This window comes from Rhinolophus sinicus, chromosome 14 (assembly GCF_057876585.1).
Source record: "Rhinolophus sinicus isolate RSI-liver-muscle chromosome 14, RSI-T2T, whole genome shotgun sequence".
Taxonomy (NCBI): domain Eukaryota; kingdom Metazoa; phylum Chordata; class Mammalia; order Chiroptera; family Rhinolophidae; genus Rhinolophus; species Rhinolophus sinicus.
This window is the reverse complement of record NC_142514.1, coordinates 51,505,621-51,522,464: the sequence shown is the minus strand read 5'-3', so window position 1 is coordinate 51,522,464 and position 16,844 is coordinate 51,505,621. Positions and strand designations below refer to the sequence as shown.

At 34.5% G+C, this 16,844-nt stretch overlaps 2 protein-coding genes across 7 annotated transcripts in view; one reads left to right on the top strand and one right to left on the bottom strand.

The window, feature by feature from the left end:
* SRSF11 (serine and arginine rich splicing factor 11) overlaps positions 1-7,711 on the bottom strand; it is a 41,099-nt gene extending 33,388 nt beyond the window's left edge. Inside the window, exon 1 of one of the 4 annotated variants that reach the window (XM_019755071.3) lies at positions 7,556-7,711. The gene's annotated coding sequence lies outside the window, so the exon portion shown is untranslated. The remainder of the gene's footprint in view (positions 1-7,555) is intronic. The other 3 variants (XM_074334944.2, XM_019755072.3, XM_019755074.3) reach the window with 3 other exon arrangements.
* LRRC40 (leucine rich repeat containing 40) overlaps positions 7,702-16,844 on the top strand; it is a 56,522-nt gene continuing 47,379 nt past the window's right edge. For 2 of the 3 annotated variants that reach the window (XR_012497278.2, XM_019755082.3), the window contains exons 1-3: positions 7,702-7,946; positions 15,338-15,519; positions 16,086-16,159. Coding sequence is in view for 2 of the 3 variants with exons in the window: in XM_019755082.3 (XP_019610641.3) it covers positions 7,796-7,946; positions 15,338-15,519; positions 16,086-16,159 (407 nt within the window). In the remaining variant the exon portion in view is untranslated. Of the gene's footprint in view, positions 7,947-15,333; positions 15,520-16,085; positions 16,160-16,844 lie in introns of all 3 variants that reach the window. The other variant, XM_019755083.3, reaches the window with a different exon arrangement.

Below are 16,844 nucleotides of genomic sequence, written 5' to 3'. Positions count from 1 at the left end.
TAAAGATACATGAATAAACAAGTTACACCTAAAAATGCCCAGCATCCCTACTTTAGAGAAATGTAAATCTAAACCACAATGAGATATCACCTCACCCATCAGAATGGCTAGAATAAAAAAGACCAAAGATAACAAATGCTGGGGAGAATGTGGAGACAAGGGAACCTTGTGAACTGTTGGTAGGATTGTAAATTTGGTACAGCCATTATGGAAAACAGTACCGAGACTTCAAAAAATTAAAAACAGAACTACTATATGATCCAACAATCCCACCTCTGGGAATATACCCAAAGGAATGAAAACACTATGTTGAAAAGATATCTGCACTCCCACATTCATAGCACCATTATTCACAATAGCTAAGACATGGAAACAACCTAAGTGTCCATTGATGGAGGAATGAATAAAGAAGTTGTGATACATGATGGAATATTATTCAGCCATAAATAATGAGAAAATCCTGTTGTTTGCAAAAATATGGATGAAACTTGAGGGTATTATGCCACGTGAACTAAGTGAGACAAAGAAAGACAAATACTATGATCTTACTTATATGTGGAATCTAAACAAACAAGCAAACGCATAGAAAAAGAGATCAGATTGGTAGTTACAGAGGGGGGGGGTTGAGGGGGGGAGTGGGAGGTAGGGGATGGGGAGGGGGAGGAAGAGGAATTGGAAGAAGGTAGTTAACAGGTACAAACTTCCAGTTATAAGATAAACAAGTACTAGGAGTGTAATGAACAACGTGACTATACTTAACACTGCCGTATGCTATACATGAAAGTTATTAAAAGAGTAAATCCTAAGAGTTCTCATCATAGAGAAATTTTTTTTTCTTTTCTATCTATATGAAATGATAGATGTTAATTAAACTTACTGTGATAATTATTTCACCATATATATGTCAAATCATTATGCTGTACATCCTAAACTTATACAATGCTATATGTCAATTATATCTCAATAAAACTGAAAAAAAAACACACCCACTTGTAGTAAAGACATTTCTAAGGAAAAAAAAAACAAAACTCACGCATTTAGATAGACGTTCTCCAATGACAGGTATGTACTATCACTCTAACCACTGGACACCAGGTTTCCAGTTGGATCATTAGAGTCACATCTGTTATTGTTAGCCACGTTTTTACACATTAATGGAAAAGATGACAGAGTCCTCTAAATTGTCAGAATTTTGCATATCTGCAAAAGCAATAGGCTTTTTATCAAATAAGTTGTTAAGCAGATCCTTTCTTCTAGCAAACACACTTTTTGAGGACAAGGAGAGCAATGTATTAATCTTAGTGTTTCTAATGCTTAACGATATATTGTAACAAAGTGAGAAACTGACAAAAACTTACTGAGTATCATCTATGTGCTAAAAACAAATGCCTCACATAATCTGTCCCACAAAGGCTTGGTGAATGAAGATAGGAATGCATTTGTTAGATTTACTGGCAAATTTGATAAGATAAACTCTCAAAGTATTTGGCTATATGTTTTATTCCCTATAGTTACAGAAAGCAATAAGAAAAACCTAGGAAACAAACTGCTGTTTACAAATATGTAACATTAAAAAAAACTTATCTGCAAATATATTTTAATGTGTATTTCTGATTCTACAAATTAGATATTTGTAGTTCTATTCTAAATCTACAACTTAGATAACTCTACAAATATGGATATTGATTTTAAAAATCAAAATTGTAAATCCCATGCTCCCCTTTCTTCTGCTCCACATAAAGGAAGGGGAGAGACCAAAGGATGAATTAGCAGTAAGGCACTGATGAAAAGACAGGTGGACACAGCAAGACAGAAGGAAAGCCTACTTAAATTTATTTCCAAATACGTGTTTTGCATTGTTTAACTTATATTATCTATTAATAGCAGCAATCCTATATCTACATTTAAAAATTGACAGCACAGGGTCTATGAACACTTTGAAATTGTAGGCAAAAATCTGTATGTGCCCATTTTTCAAAGTTTTATTTTTATGATTAACAGAAGGAAAAAGTAGAAGTTTGAGCATTAAGATACTATTGCCTCTCTCCATATGCACTGTATTCTCAGCTATAATACTTGCAAAATCAGTCAACATATTTGTACTGCTTTGTTTGGCTTTTTTGATTAAATGGGGTCAACAGAAATATTTGGATGGGGAAGGTCCAGGTACTGACTACTCAGTATTATCCTCTATGTTATCAATGATTCTTTTGGAGACTCAATTGAGAAAAGGCCATTTGAGGGAATGCTTCACATCTTTAAAAAAAAGTGAAAAAAAATTCAGAAGTTATATATATCTTTAATAGTTTCAAGCACTTTAACATTATATAGTTTTTTCTAATCAAGGAATTAGACATTTGCACTATTTGGATTCTTTTTTCCTCTGTGCTGTAAAATGAGCTTCTCTTCACGAAAGAAAATTATTTCTAGTCTTTTAAAAATGGTAAAAATGTAAGTGTACTCAACTCAGTAACAAGACATCTACATTAACTGAATGCTTTTAAAATGCCTTTTAATTTCCACAACACTTAAAGCACAGTGATTAAGAATGTAGAAACTGAGGGAATCTATCCCCAATTGGGATAATTGTGACCTTTGACTTGATACTCTGTGCTTCAATTTTCTTCTCTGAAAAATGAATAACGCCTACCTTATTGGGTTGTTGTGAGGATGATGTGAGAATATTAATACAAATGCTTAAAGAGATAAACATTAAGTATTCTATAAACGAATGGTTACCTCCAGTGGGTTCCATTTTACACCATCACTCTATTTTATGCTGGCACCTTGGATTAATGCTACTTCATACGAAAAATGTGAATCAGAAAAGTTAATATACGTAGAGAGGAATTTCTTCTTTAAAATACCACATTTCAATGTGGGTTTTTGTGGCACATTAAAATTCTGTTATAAAGTAATAAATGCAAAATGTTAAATGTTCAAACTACATGAGTGTAACAAAGTAGAAGTCTCCCATTCTACTGTCCTATGTGTGTTCTCAACTACAAGTGTAATTAGCTATGGGAGCCCCCATTCCCTTATGTGAAAAATGGGGATAATGATACCATTTAAAGTTTTATAGATCAGAAATATGGCTACGGCACTTAGCACAGTGCCCAGTACATACGCACTCAACAAATGGTATATACTATTACAGGAAAGTCTGTTCAACTTTCTCATCTTTTCAATGGATGAACAGTAACAATACTTTTGTCTTACCTTAGAGCATTAATGTCAAATGTGAAAATACTTCATATACTGTTAACATGTAGTAAACATGTGAAATATACTATTATTAGATGCCCTTTCTCCTTTAACGAGCTGCTACAACGGAAACATGACACCAACAGATTTCAAATTTTTCATATTCAGTTTGATCCTAAAGTAGCATTTCATTAATACATGCATAGATCTTTGGATGGCTAAACAAAACATTCCTTTTCTGATAAAATACAAATGTTTCATGGAAAACTTTTTCTAGGAAGGCTTCAATTACTTTTCTACATTTTTAGAGCGATAGAGTATTATTCTTATTTTCAAAAGACACAACTGCACATATGCTTGATTAATATTGTGTTTCCCTGAAAATAAGACCTAGCCGGACAATCAGCTCTAATGACCAGGTCTTATATTAACTTTTGCTCCAAAGGATGCACTAGATCTGATTGTCCATCTAGGGTTTATTTTCGGGGAAACAGGGTATTAAAGTAGGGTAACATGGCTCAGAGCAACAGACTATGAACTGACCAAAACGCTGATTAAAAAAAGGAAAATATTACTTAGTACAGGAAAACAATGTAAATTCCTGACACACGCTAAAGCTCAAGGCCATAATGCTTATTTTCCCCATTTGCCACCTCAGTCACTTGAAACTATGAACTGAAGTTAGTTTCAAGCCACAATTAGCTCATATCGAAGTCTAAAGCATGTGGAGGAGACACTGATCAAATAATTATTTTGAGGGAGCGAAGAAGATAGTGGAAAGGTAACTTTCTAGGAAATGAAGAGGTAAAAGAAAAGCAAATAGGTCAGCATCTCTAAGATGGAAAACAATCAAAGCTGTATTAACAGTTGATTAATTTAGTGATGAGTGCAAAACATGCATCTCTAGAAATATGAACAGCAAAGCTGGGTTCACAGATTTGCATTGTAGGTACCACGCATTTAAATGTTCACTAGTATTTCAGCACCCCATTGATGGTATCTTTCAAATTATTTAAGTCTGATATTTTAAAGGATTAAAAAAAACTAATATAAAAAAATTGTGGCCATATTTGAAGTTATTCTGAAAGGTAAACTAACATTTATCTTAATTGCAATTATGAGTATAAATATTCCACTTTGAAATTTGAGTATCAAATTGTTAAACAAAAATCTGATTGTGATTGTCAATAAACTATCAAATTATTCACATTCCCCCACTTATCAACTTAAGTTGACACTAAAAATAAAGTCTTAGGGACCATATCTTGTCTCATTAAACTGTTGAGGAGCTTTGCTCAGATACAACAATATTTTCCATATATACTCATAATCATTTAATGTCTCTCGAGCAAATGTAGTTGTAAGCTGAATCCAATAAAACAAAATTGGCGGGGGGGGGGGGTGACATAAAGTCAAATTTTAAAGTAGTAGATTTTGATTAAAACTAATTTTAAAACAGATTTATTTGGTAGTGGTTTTGTATGTGTTTAAAACAATTAAAGACAATGACACTATGAAGTACATTCTATGGTTTGGTGCCCAAATTTCTCTCTGTATTAATTTACTACTTTAAAGCAAACAAATCCATAAAATCTATACAGTTAACATTAAAATTAAGACTGTAAGTCACAGAACACATTAATCTTAAAAAACAAACAAGAACTGCCATTAAAAGTTAGGAATAACATTACTGGGAACAATGGGAAACATTTTAGCTGATTCTAGAAAAACCAATAAACAATACCACGTGTTTTTATTTAATGACATAAATAAAACTGGTTTACAACCACCGTTTCAGCTTTTTTTCAATTAAAAAAAGCTATTTTCCTACAATTTCTCAATTTGCCTCAATATATCAATCTTATCAATTGAAACTCTCAGCTTCAAAAAAATCCAACATGTAGCAATGCTCTTAAGAGTAACATTAGCCATGTTTGAAAATGTCTTATTAAATTTTAGTGGTGTAGATAAGCTGTTCTATCTTACTTTGATAATAGTCTTACTTTCCCTTAGGAAACAAAATAGCATTTTTTGGCAGATGTAATTCCTTATGCTCAATATATTTTTAGTTTCTTCACTTTCTTTTTTCATTTACCAAAGAAGTTAGAAGAGTGAAACCTTCCATTGCTTTAATAAAATGAATATAATAAATTGTATGTAGACAAATAGCATTGCAAAAGGTAGCTAGCTAGCTATGTAGTAGTCTCCAGCCCTTGCAAAGGAGACACCCATTTCATATTATTTTAATAATCCATTTTTTTAAAAAAACAAATGCTTTCACTTAAATGCTCATGTTGAAAGAGGGTTGGTTTTTTTTGTTTGTAATGCATTCTGTGTAATATAATTGATACAAAAAGCTAACTCCCACAAATATAACTATACTCTCTCTTAAAGCAGCTCAATTCAAAATGATAAGCTTTCAGTTTCTATAAATTTGAGATAAAGCATGTAATTTTTCCCATTGCATGAGGAAATAATTTTTATCCTCATTTTGCTCAATCTGCACTTGCTACACAGGTAAAATATACAATGTACTATAGATACATACTAGCAATATTTTTACATGTCAGTTTATATCTATTGTAGTTTACCACAAATATATAGTCACTTGGATTTTTCACAATTACATTATTTTTCCATTAAACAGGATATGCTTCTCTTATACAAATGTAACAATGTTTCAACATATTATAATAAACATCAAAAATCAAATATTTAACTTCAAGCAGAAGCAAAAATTACACCTTGCAAGTTATTTAAAACAATGTTGAATTAAAGTAGAATTTATTGTAGGGGGAGGGGTGGCTATCCTAAAATATTACACTCGAGCAATTCATCCTCCAAAGGTAGGCTACAAAAGAGAAAAAGGTTTCTCTCTAATAAACAAATAAATCTCTTCTAAAAGATAATTAAAGTGTCCCTTATAACAGTTCCAGGATAAAAGCAAGTTGAAAACGATGAAATAATAGCCACCAGGCAAATCATAATGATTGACAAGAAAGGTTTTGGAGAGACATCTAGGTTCAAATTCCTGGCCATACTACTTATAGAAATTGTGACCTTGGCAAGTTAATGGCTTTAGCCTTAATTTCTTCACCTGAAAAATTGGACATTGTGCTAAATAAGATAGCAAAAGATGTATTATTAGCAAAGAGTCGCACTTAGTAAAGGCTCTGACAATCATTATTGTCAAGACAAACTGGGGGTGGAGGGGACCTCATTAGTGAGTGACCTTGCAAAAACTGCCATAGTCTTTGCTTTAAAACCCGCTCTTTTCTTGCTCGGCAGTGTAACTATTGGTACTTTTCTGCTGTTCACTTTTAGAGTAAAGGACTCTACACAACTAAGGGAAAAAAAAGTGAGCGGGGGGTTAAAAACCGAATTTTACAGGAGCAATAACCGGGACTCAGGCAAAATTGTGTGTGCTGCAGAATTTGTCGTCCCATCTTTCACATAACCTACTGATCCCCCACAAAGTTGATGGGGGGTTAGGAGGATATTTCCTGGTACATGCTTTGTAAAACAAAATCATTTAAGGCAAAAGAAAAGTCTAGCACCCAGGACAGCACTCAAGATGATTTCTTAATTATTTGTTGAATGAATCAATAAAGCTGTACATTTCAGACAGAAACTAACTTCCCAGGAAAACCGACTTAAGTGAACAAAATTTTCATTGCTTATTCTGAGTTAGAGTCCCTTTCCTCATCAAGAGCTCAACACTTAAAACTTCAGCTTCACTTTATTAAAAAAAGAGAGAGAGAGAGCAATTATCCCTAAATTAAAAAGACTAAGCTTTAAAAGGGATCAATTGCCTCAAGTTACGTAGCTTGTAAGATACGGAAGCAGATGAAATTCGAACTCGCATCTCTGGGTTCCAAAGTCCAAGCTGTTTTCGCTATGCTAAAGCTTGCACCTCCACTTTTCTCTCCACACCGTCCGGTAGAGAGAACGCTTATTATTAAGCTTCCCTCCACCCTTTTTCTGTTGCCAACCCTTCCATACCACACTGCCTCCTATGCGGGGCTATAAACTCAACATGGCACCAGGCCAGGTACACTAATTCTAGCGGAGTACAGGCCCCAAACAGAAATTAGTTTTACTTTCTAGGCCAGACGGAGGACTGGCGCCACCACCACCAGCGACAAACAGGCTGGGGTCCAGAGAGGCTGCAGACCGCGCCCAGGTCTCAAGTTTTAGTCAAGGCCCACGTTCAGGCCAGGCGAGGAGAGAAGAGGTTATTCTTTCCCAGCAACCTGGCCACGGCGGGAGCACAGGGGAGACGCATAGAGTTGCAGGCATAGTGCACACAATAAACCCGAAAAGCCCTCCTCAGTCGGTTACACGCACTTACTCGAGCGGAGTAATTCCAAGACACCAGGCCGGCACCGGCAACGGGAAGGGCTCCTCTGTCCTCCAGCCCCAGGCGCGGACGGTGACGACATCTGGGTCGCGCCGCCAAAAGCGAAGGCCCGGCGCCAGGACACGAGCCCGGTTCACAGAGCGCGCGCTCCCGGCGGGGGCGGGGATGCGGGGCGGCGCCGCCTTTTAGCGTCACCGGCGAAGCTCTGCTTCTGGACCCGGGGCTTTGAACATGTCGCGCCTGAAGGGAGTGTCTGAGCGGGATCCCCGAGCGGGTTTCAAAGCGGAAAGGAGAGACTGCGGTGCCTCAGTACCCCAGGGGCTGTTGAAGGCGGCGAGGAAGAGCGGCCAGTTAAACTTGTCGGGTCGCAACCTCAGTGAAGGTAAGATCCGGAGGTACGAGCCCATCGTGCGTCCTTGCAGAAAGCACTTGCCCCTGGGAGCCTCCCTCCCTCCGGCCTGGCTTTGGCCGTCTTTGCCTCAGCCCCCCAGCCAGGATCCCTGCGCTCTGTCTAATTCAGGCATTCATCATGTTTCCGCTGGTTCGGTCATCCGGCTTTGGTTACTACTCGCTCCAGGAATCTTGATTGAAGGGACGGACCCTGTTGGGAATATGGCCAAAATTTAAACTGGGCGTTTTCCCGGATTCCCACAGTCTATACGATAAATAACATAATGTGTAATTAAATTAGCTAACAAAGAATGAGCAAATACTTTGTTTCTTTGGCCCTCATGCCCCGCCCCCTCTTAATTTAACCTCTTTGGGCACTTACACCAACGCTAAAATTCTGTATTTCATTTGCTCCTTTGGAACTTAATGACACTGTTCCCTGTCAAGATCCTTTGTGCAACTGGGCAGAGTACTGACTACAAGGACTAATGAGCATATTTCGTAGATTGAGGATTAGGATAGATGCCATAAAGAGTGAATTGGGGCCATCCTGAAAAACCTACTAAAGATCAACACAAATCTGGATACGGTGAATGAATAGTAGTCAGATGCTTTTCTGATTATCTGTTGTATAAGGGAGGAAGTGGGAAGTGGGGAGAGAGAGAATATAACATGCTTCCTGTAATGTTTTCCTCTACTTAATAGTCAGGTTTTAGGCTATCTGGGATTAAAACCTTCTATTTTCCTTCTAATGATTGCTTTTTTATTGTGTCATGTTACAGACTACACCACACAAATACTTGCTGAATGAATGAAAGAATATATGACATAAAGTCTCTGCTCTACCTGATAAAGCTTTTAATGAATGGGAACCTAAATATTTTAAAGCTACAGACATGCATATGTACACTTTATTTTCCTAAAGCATGGAACATTTTCCTGAATACGTGACTAGGGCTTCCTGTAAGACTGCTCAGAGGTCACACCTCAGAGCGGCCCTTCCTAACTACTGTCTGTATAAATACCATTGCTAAGACTCTGTTCTCTTACCTGTCTAATTTTTAAACAGCATTTATCACTATGAGTCTTTATAACATGTATTTGTTTATTTATTGTCTTAGTTTGATGAGGTTAAGGAGCTTTGTTTTGTTCTTTGTTGTAGACCTAGCACCCAAAATAGTACTTGGTATGAAGTAGATTCTTATTAAACATTTGTGGACGGAATAGGTAAATTAATGAATGTTCCCAAACAACAGTGTGGTATGCTGGAATGTACTTATCGATCGGATCCAGATGATTTAGTCTACTGAAGTTTTAAGGAGCAAATGAATTCTGACTCTTATGGTGACATGGATCACAGCTGTTTAGGCTGTTATTCCATAAACAGAGCCTAACAATACCTGACGCATACTAGGTAATCAGTAAATAATGTCGAATGAGTGAATGTACAATATTTCAAAGGAGAGAAAAGGCATAAATAGGAGAGGCACATGGTATTTGTAGTTTATATATCAAAAAGGAGTTTTTGTTACCATAATATGGAAGGTGTTATCTACCTGTAGCTTCAATTTCATCTCTTATCAGTTAACCTTAAACGCCGAAGCCCGTATAATTCTAAACTATTTATAGTCTCTTGTATGGGGCCATGCTCCATATCTCCATATCTTTGAGATGCTTAATCTTGTTCCTTATTTTCTCATTTACAGTATGGTATTAATTGGATCATCTAAGGTTTAAATGAGATAATACACATAAAGTGACTGGTACATAAAAAATACACAGAAAATATTGGCTCTTGCTGTTATTGCAAGAGCCTCCTAAGGGGTTACCTGTATTTGTTTTAAATCTCACCTTCTAACTTAGTGTCATTACCAGGTGTTATCTTTACAAAACACAGATATTATTATGTCACTCACAACATTTAATGACTCCCCATAGCCCTCAAGATTCAGTATAAAGTCCTTAGCACAACATACAAAAGCCTTTTGAAATCTTACCCCTAAGTGTCTACATAAGGCCTCCCACCTCTTTTCAGAATCCTATACTTGAACAGTAATGACAATAACAAAAATTCTTTTCCCCATAGTTTACATTGCTGTTCACTCTTAGTGTTGTGTTGTTCTGAGTTTTGATAAATGCATAATGCCATGTACGCACCATTACAGTATCATAGAGAATAGTTTCCTGCCCTGGAAATCTCCCGAGCTCTACCTATTCGTTCCTTACTTTGCTTCTCCTGAAGCTGTGGGAACCACGAATCTGTTTACTCTTTCTCCCAGTTTTGCTTTTTCCAAAATGTCACATAATTGGAATCTTAGAGTATATAGCTTTTTCAGACTGGTTTTTTTCACTAATCAATGTGCATTTTAGTTTCTTCCATTTCTTTTAGTAGCTTGATAGCTCGTTTTTTTTATCATTGAATAATTTTCCATGGTAGGTATATACCATTTTGTTTATCCATTCACCTTTTGAAGGACACCTTGGTTGCTTCCAGTTTTTGGCAGTTATGAATGAAGCTGCTATTTATGTGCAGATTTTTGTGTGGACATAAGTTTTCAACTCATTTGGGTATAAACCTAGGAGCACCACTTCTGGATCACATGATAAGATTATGCTTCACTTAGCTTTGGAGGAAGTTGCCAGACTCTTCAAAAGTGGATGTACCATTTTGCATTCCTACCAGCAATGAATGAAAGTTCTGTTGCTCCACACCTTTGCTACCATTTGGTATTATCAGGTGTTTGGAGTTTATTCTAATAGATGTGCAGTGGTGTCTCATTGTTTTAATTTGCTATTTTTTAATGACATACGTGTATCATCTTTTCATATGCTCATTTACCATCTGTATATGTTCTTCGATGAGGTGCCTGTTCAGATTTTTTGCCCATTTTTTAACTGGCTTGTTTGTTTTCTTATTGTTGAGCATGCTTGTCCTTTATATTTTTATGCTACATGTCTCTGCTCAATAACTGATGGTTCAATGAATAAGTGACATATAGAAGTAGGCCAGTGGCCTATTGATTATGGTTCTTAAAATCTGTTATATGAAGTATAGATAAAGGCTACAGAAGTGTTTTTTGATGTAATCAAAGTAATTGCAGAACATGATTATTACTTTTACTAAATTGTCCGTTGTAGAGGCTTACACATTGTTGTACTTTTTAAAATACACTGACTTTTTAAAAAGTCCCCTCATATCTTTATTATTATCCCCAAATATTACCTAAAATTATGAATTATGTTCAAAAGATAGTATCAAACATGGATTCTTTCAGATTGCTGTCATCATGTATGAGATAAGATATTTTATATGACATATATGAGCTAATAAATATTAAAGTTTGTATGCTGTGGGGAATGCCACATATTTAAATAGCATTTTTTGTATACCTTCTACCGTGTTTCCCTGAAAATAAGACCTAACCGGATAATCAGCTCTAATGAGTCTTTTGGAGCAAAAATTAATATAAGACCGGGTCTTATATAATATAATATAAAATAAGACCGGGTATAATATGATATAATATAATACCAGGTCTTAAATTAATTTTTGCTCCAAAAGACGCATTAGAGCCGATTATCTGGCTAGGTCTTATTTTCAGGGTAACAGGATATCTATGTTTCTCCCAGCCGTGGGAACCACCAGTCTTGTTACTCTTTCTGTAGTTTTGCCTTTTCCAGAATGTCATATAATTGGAATCATAGAGTATGTAGCTTTTTCAGACAGCCTAGGTACGAAGGAAGCAAAATGACACTTTGAACAATTCATAGTCACATAAACATTTTAACACAAGCCTTAAACAGATTTATTAAGACTTGCATTTGTTAAATAATAGATGTTTTATACTCCACGTCTTTATTTCCTCTTTCAGGTTTATTCAATCATATAAATGTATTTGTTAAGTACAGTCATGTCCATTATTTCTACATTGGAAAAATAGAATCTAGCCTTTTATTTTGATGTATGTAACAAAAAGCAGTTAAAATTCTGTTTTCTTAGATGGTGGTTTCTTTGAAACAATTCTTCTTAGCAGGAACTCTAAGCGCAGTGAAACATTTTATTGACCCATTAGGGTTGTTAACTCATAGTACAGGTTAACTTTCACCTGTAACTGAAATCTGGATACTTTTGCGGGTTTTAGATACCCTTTGTTTTTATACACCATAATTCTTTTGTGAAAATATCATTGATTATTTTCTTTTTTATAAAAGCATTATGTCTACTGTAGAAAAAGTAGATTTTATAGAAAGCATAAAAATCAAAATGACTGTCTAGGGTTAATCACTTGATATTTTGGAGGTTTTTCTGTAGTTTTCTATATGAATATGTATATATAAGTTGCCTTCTGTTTATTACCTTTAACAAATTTAGGATTGTACAAAGCCCTGCTTTTCTGATTTCAGTTGTACATTTTTCAGTGTCACTTGAAAAATCTGATTATTTTTAATGACTATAATATCCCATATAATTTTATGACTACTATAATTTACTTAACATCCGAATACTGTTGACAGTTTTAAAGTCATCATTCTGGGTGTCAATCCTATAACTTAGAAAGGTATGCCTATACAAAATAACTGTTAATAACCAAGTTCAAAGAAGAATATTGGAAATAATCTGGAAATTTTAAGCGACAGCTCTTTTTATGAGTAGCAGCATAAGAATATATCATCAATTGGTTTAGTATAGATATTGTAGTTTTTTCACTGGACCAGTAAAATGATGGAGTTGAAAAGGAATTATTGCTTGTTGCTTATGGTGGCATGACCCTGGCAGAGCAGTAGTGTAGGAATGTTTTGGAGTGATCCATCAAAAACTGAATGAAAGCAAAAGGTTCCAGAATTTGGAACAAAAGAAGGCTGTAAATTCTAAAGGAAACCAAACTGTTCAATTTAATATGTTTTGAGTAAGAAAGGAAATGTGTTAGCTAACAAGTGAATGCCATCTGTCATAGATACTATCACAATGAAAATACAGATTGGAAGGAAGGGAATTGCTAGACATGTAGTGATAACTGTATATTTAATTTTATGAGTTCACCAAATTGTTTGCCCCTAGTAATAGGACAGATTCAGTTGCTCTGCATCATTACCAATACTTTGTATTTTAGTCCTTTTAACATTAGCTATTCTTGTGTTTGTGTTGTAGTATCTTCTTATGGTTTTACATTTCCTGATGACTAATGATGTTGAACATCTTTTCAACTGTTAATTAGCAATTTGTATATTTTTTGGCAAGTGTTCAGGTTTTTCTGTCTAGTTTTAATTGGATTATTTGTCTTACTGAGTTATGACACAAGTTCTTCTCAGATATCTATAGTGATAATTTATCTAATATATTCTCCCTGTCTGAGGCTTGCATTATTTTCTTAATTTCTTTAGAAAATTATGTTTTAAATTTTGATGAAGTCCAGTTTATCAAGTTTTTCTTTTATGATTTGTACTTTTTCTGTACTAAAAATTTTTATCTATCCCGATTCCCTGAAGATTTTCACTTCTGCCTTTTTTCTCATTTAAGGGCCGTGCTGTCCATTGTGGAAGCCTCTATTCACATATGGCTACTTAAATTTTTTTTAAAAACTTTTATTTGTTTTTTAAGTGTGTTTTTCCAGGACCCATCCACTCCAAGTCAAGTAATTATTTCAATCTAGTTGTGGAGGCAGCAGCTCACAGTGGCCCATGTGGGGATCAAACAGGCAACCTTGTTGTTAAGAGCATTGCGCTCCAACCAGCTCAGCTAACCGGCCCCTCCTGGCTACTTAAGTTTTAATTAACCAAAATTAAATGAAATAAAAAAAAGTCCTTCAGCCACTTCAGCTACATTTTCAGTGTTCAATAACCTTATGCAGCCAGAGGCTACCATATTGAATAGTACAGACAGTAGGATATTTCTATCATTGCAGAAAATTCTATTGGGTAGTGCTGTTTTAAGGGTATCATCTACCCTGTGAGAAATACATATATATATATATATATGATATTTGTTTATTCATTTACTTGTTGATGTATGTATACATATATATGATTACTTTCACATCATTTGTATTTTAATAATTGGCAGCCTTTTTTATTTTTAATTAACCTTATCAGGGTATAATTTACAAACAGTACGTGCACCCATTTTAAGTGTACAGTCAATGAGTTTTGACAAATATATACAGTTGTATAACCACTACCACAATCAAGTTACAGAACATTTCCAACACTTGGGAAGTTCCCTTAGGCCCCTGTGTTGTCAGTCTACCCGCTGCTCCACACAACATTGTAGTGATCGATCTGCTTTTTGTCAATACAGATTAGTCTCTTAAATGGAATTATACATTGGATTTTTTGTTTTAGGCTTCTTTTGCTTAGTGTAATATTTTTTGGGGGGGTTCATCCATATGGTTTATATCAGTAGTTCCTTTTTATTGTCGAATAATCGTCCATTGTATGTATATACCTCAATGTGTTTATCCATTCACCTGTTGATAGACATTTGAGTTTTTCTAGTTTTATGCTATTATGAATAAAACTGCCTTGAGCTTTCAAGTACAGTCTTTGTGTAGACATATGTTATCATTTCTGTTGAGTATGTCAGGTAAAATCGAGAGCAGCTCCCAGAGTCATATATGCCTTTCAAATATTCACTGAGAGGCAAGACCTTTGCCAGGGTTTGAATTCCATCTTTGCTACTTACTAGCTGTATAATTCTGAGTAAATTATAATTCTTTCTGTGTTCCATTTTTCTTGTCTATAAAATGAGGATGGTAATAGCACCTACCTCATGGAATTATGAGGTTACAGTTAACATAAACAATTTTTATGTTAGAAAATTGCCTGGTATTTGTAAATGTTGTCTCTTATTGTTACCAGTGCTTTCTTAGACTTAATATATACTTCTGTTATAAAAGTTATAACATTACCTTATAAATGTTGATTTCTATGCCTTCTGTTATTCTGCTAGAGTACATTCTTTATTTTTCTTGTACATGTACCACAATATGCTGTACAGAGTATGTATATAGTAGATACAGTTGAATGAAGATAAAAGTGAGTTCTGATATGTAAAATATATATCACGTATTCTGATTTTGAATAAAATCAACTTTTACTCTACTTACAATTTATTGGTATTTGTTTGACTTAATTGAAGTTTTTTTAGTTAAAGTTTATTGGGGTGACAATTGTTAGTAAAGTTACGTAGATTTCAGGTGTACAATTCTGTATACATCATCTATATATATATCACATTGTGTGTTTTTTAATGTTTTAGCAATTGTTTTTCAGTAGATAAATTTGATATCTATTATAAAAGTATGTCACTTAGTATCTCACTTCTTGTTCTCTCTTTCTTTCTTTTTTTTCTTTTTCTTTTTGTTGGTCTGGGTGTGATGGAGATAGTGCCTCAGTGTGTCTGGAGAATAAATATGGATATCCCTGAGGAAGCTAATCAGAATCTTTCATTCAGTGCGACTGAACGATGGTGGGAGCAGACAGATTTGACCAAGCTAATCATATCCAACAATAAACTTCAGTCACTTACAGATGACCTCCGACTCCTGCCTGCACTCGCTGTTCTTGATGTAAGTTGACTGATTATAGTAGATATGGGTCATTAGTTGAAAAGACTAAAGTTAAATTTAAGCTTTGATAAGCAGAAAATCCATGTTCAATTGACAGAATGCAAGGAAGAATAACAAATTATTAGGCATGGCTAATGGTTACGAGTGCAGAGTTAGAAAATGAGGCGTCAAATTCTGACTCTACCACTTGATAGCTGGATAACCTTGGGAAAGTTACCTCTTTGTGCCTCAGTTTCCACACGTATAAAACAGGACTCATACTACTACCTATTTTTAAAAATTGTTCTTAGAATTAAATTAATTCTAACTCATTTCTCATTTGAGATTGGAATTCCACTCATTGGGGTGAAGGGTTATTTTTTAAATTGTAATATTTAATGTTCATGATTTCTGAACAGCAGTTTGGTCAGTTTCAAACTCTTTTTCCTATTCTATACACAAAACAAATTTCCAATAGCCCTACTCGATTCTGCGGAATTAGAATAGGATTATTGTTGAAGAATTTTGATTTATATATGGTTAATTATAAGACTAAGATATTGACTGTGTTTTTAAATAACTTTTAGATACATGACAATCAGCTGACATCCCTTCCTTCTGCTATAAGAGAATTAGAAAATCTTCAGAAACTTAATGTCAGGTAAAATATAAACTTATTTCAATATTGATAATATTAGAGTATAAATCTAATATTCTTTAAATTTTTTTTCTAACTAGAAAATACTTTTGTATTATCTCAGAAAGTGGTTAATGCAGAATAAGAATTGTAAGTTTTAATTCTCAAATTATTTTTATTTTTTTGTTTTGGAATTGCCTACATGTTTTCTGGTTTTACAAATTTAAAGCAGTTGACTTTTTAAAAATACTTTTTTTTATTTTTATGAAACAATTTTAAGTAGTTATTTTAGAAAACATGTTTGTTGATATCAAGTTTTAAGTTACTTTATTATACTAAAAAATATCTAGGTGTGAAGTAATAGGAAAAATTTAAAACAATTCTTTCATTAATGATGAAAAACTTCATAGTTTTGATATTAGTGATATTTAACGTTTTCTGAGGACTTCTGGGGTTGGGTCTATTGTGTGCATCTGGTACTCATTTATAGGTACATGGGAGGCCAGGTGGCTAAGGCTCTTGCTAACTCTTTGCCCTTCATTACATATCCAGACTTTCCAGAATAACTGCCTTATATATTATATATGCACAATTTATGGAAAATGGATTAGGGAAGATTTCATTTAGGAGAGAAAACAAAAATGTTTAAATATTCAAAACATAGTGTGAAAACTATGGTTTATAAAATAGATATGGTTATAGACTTACC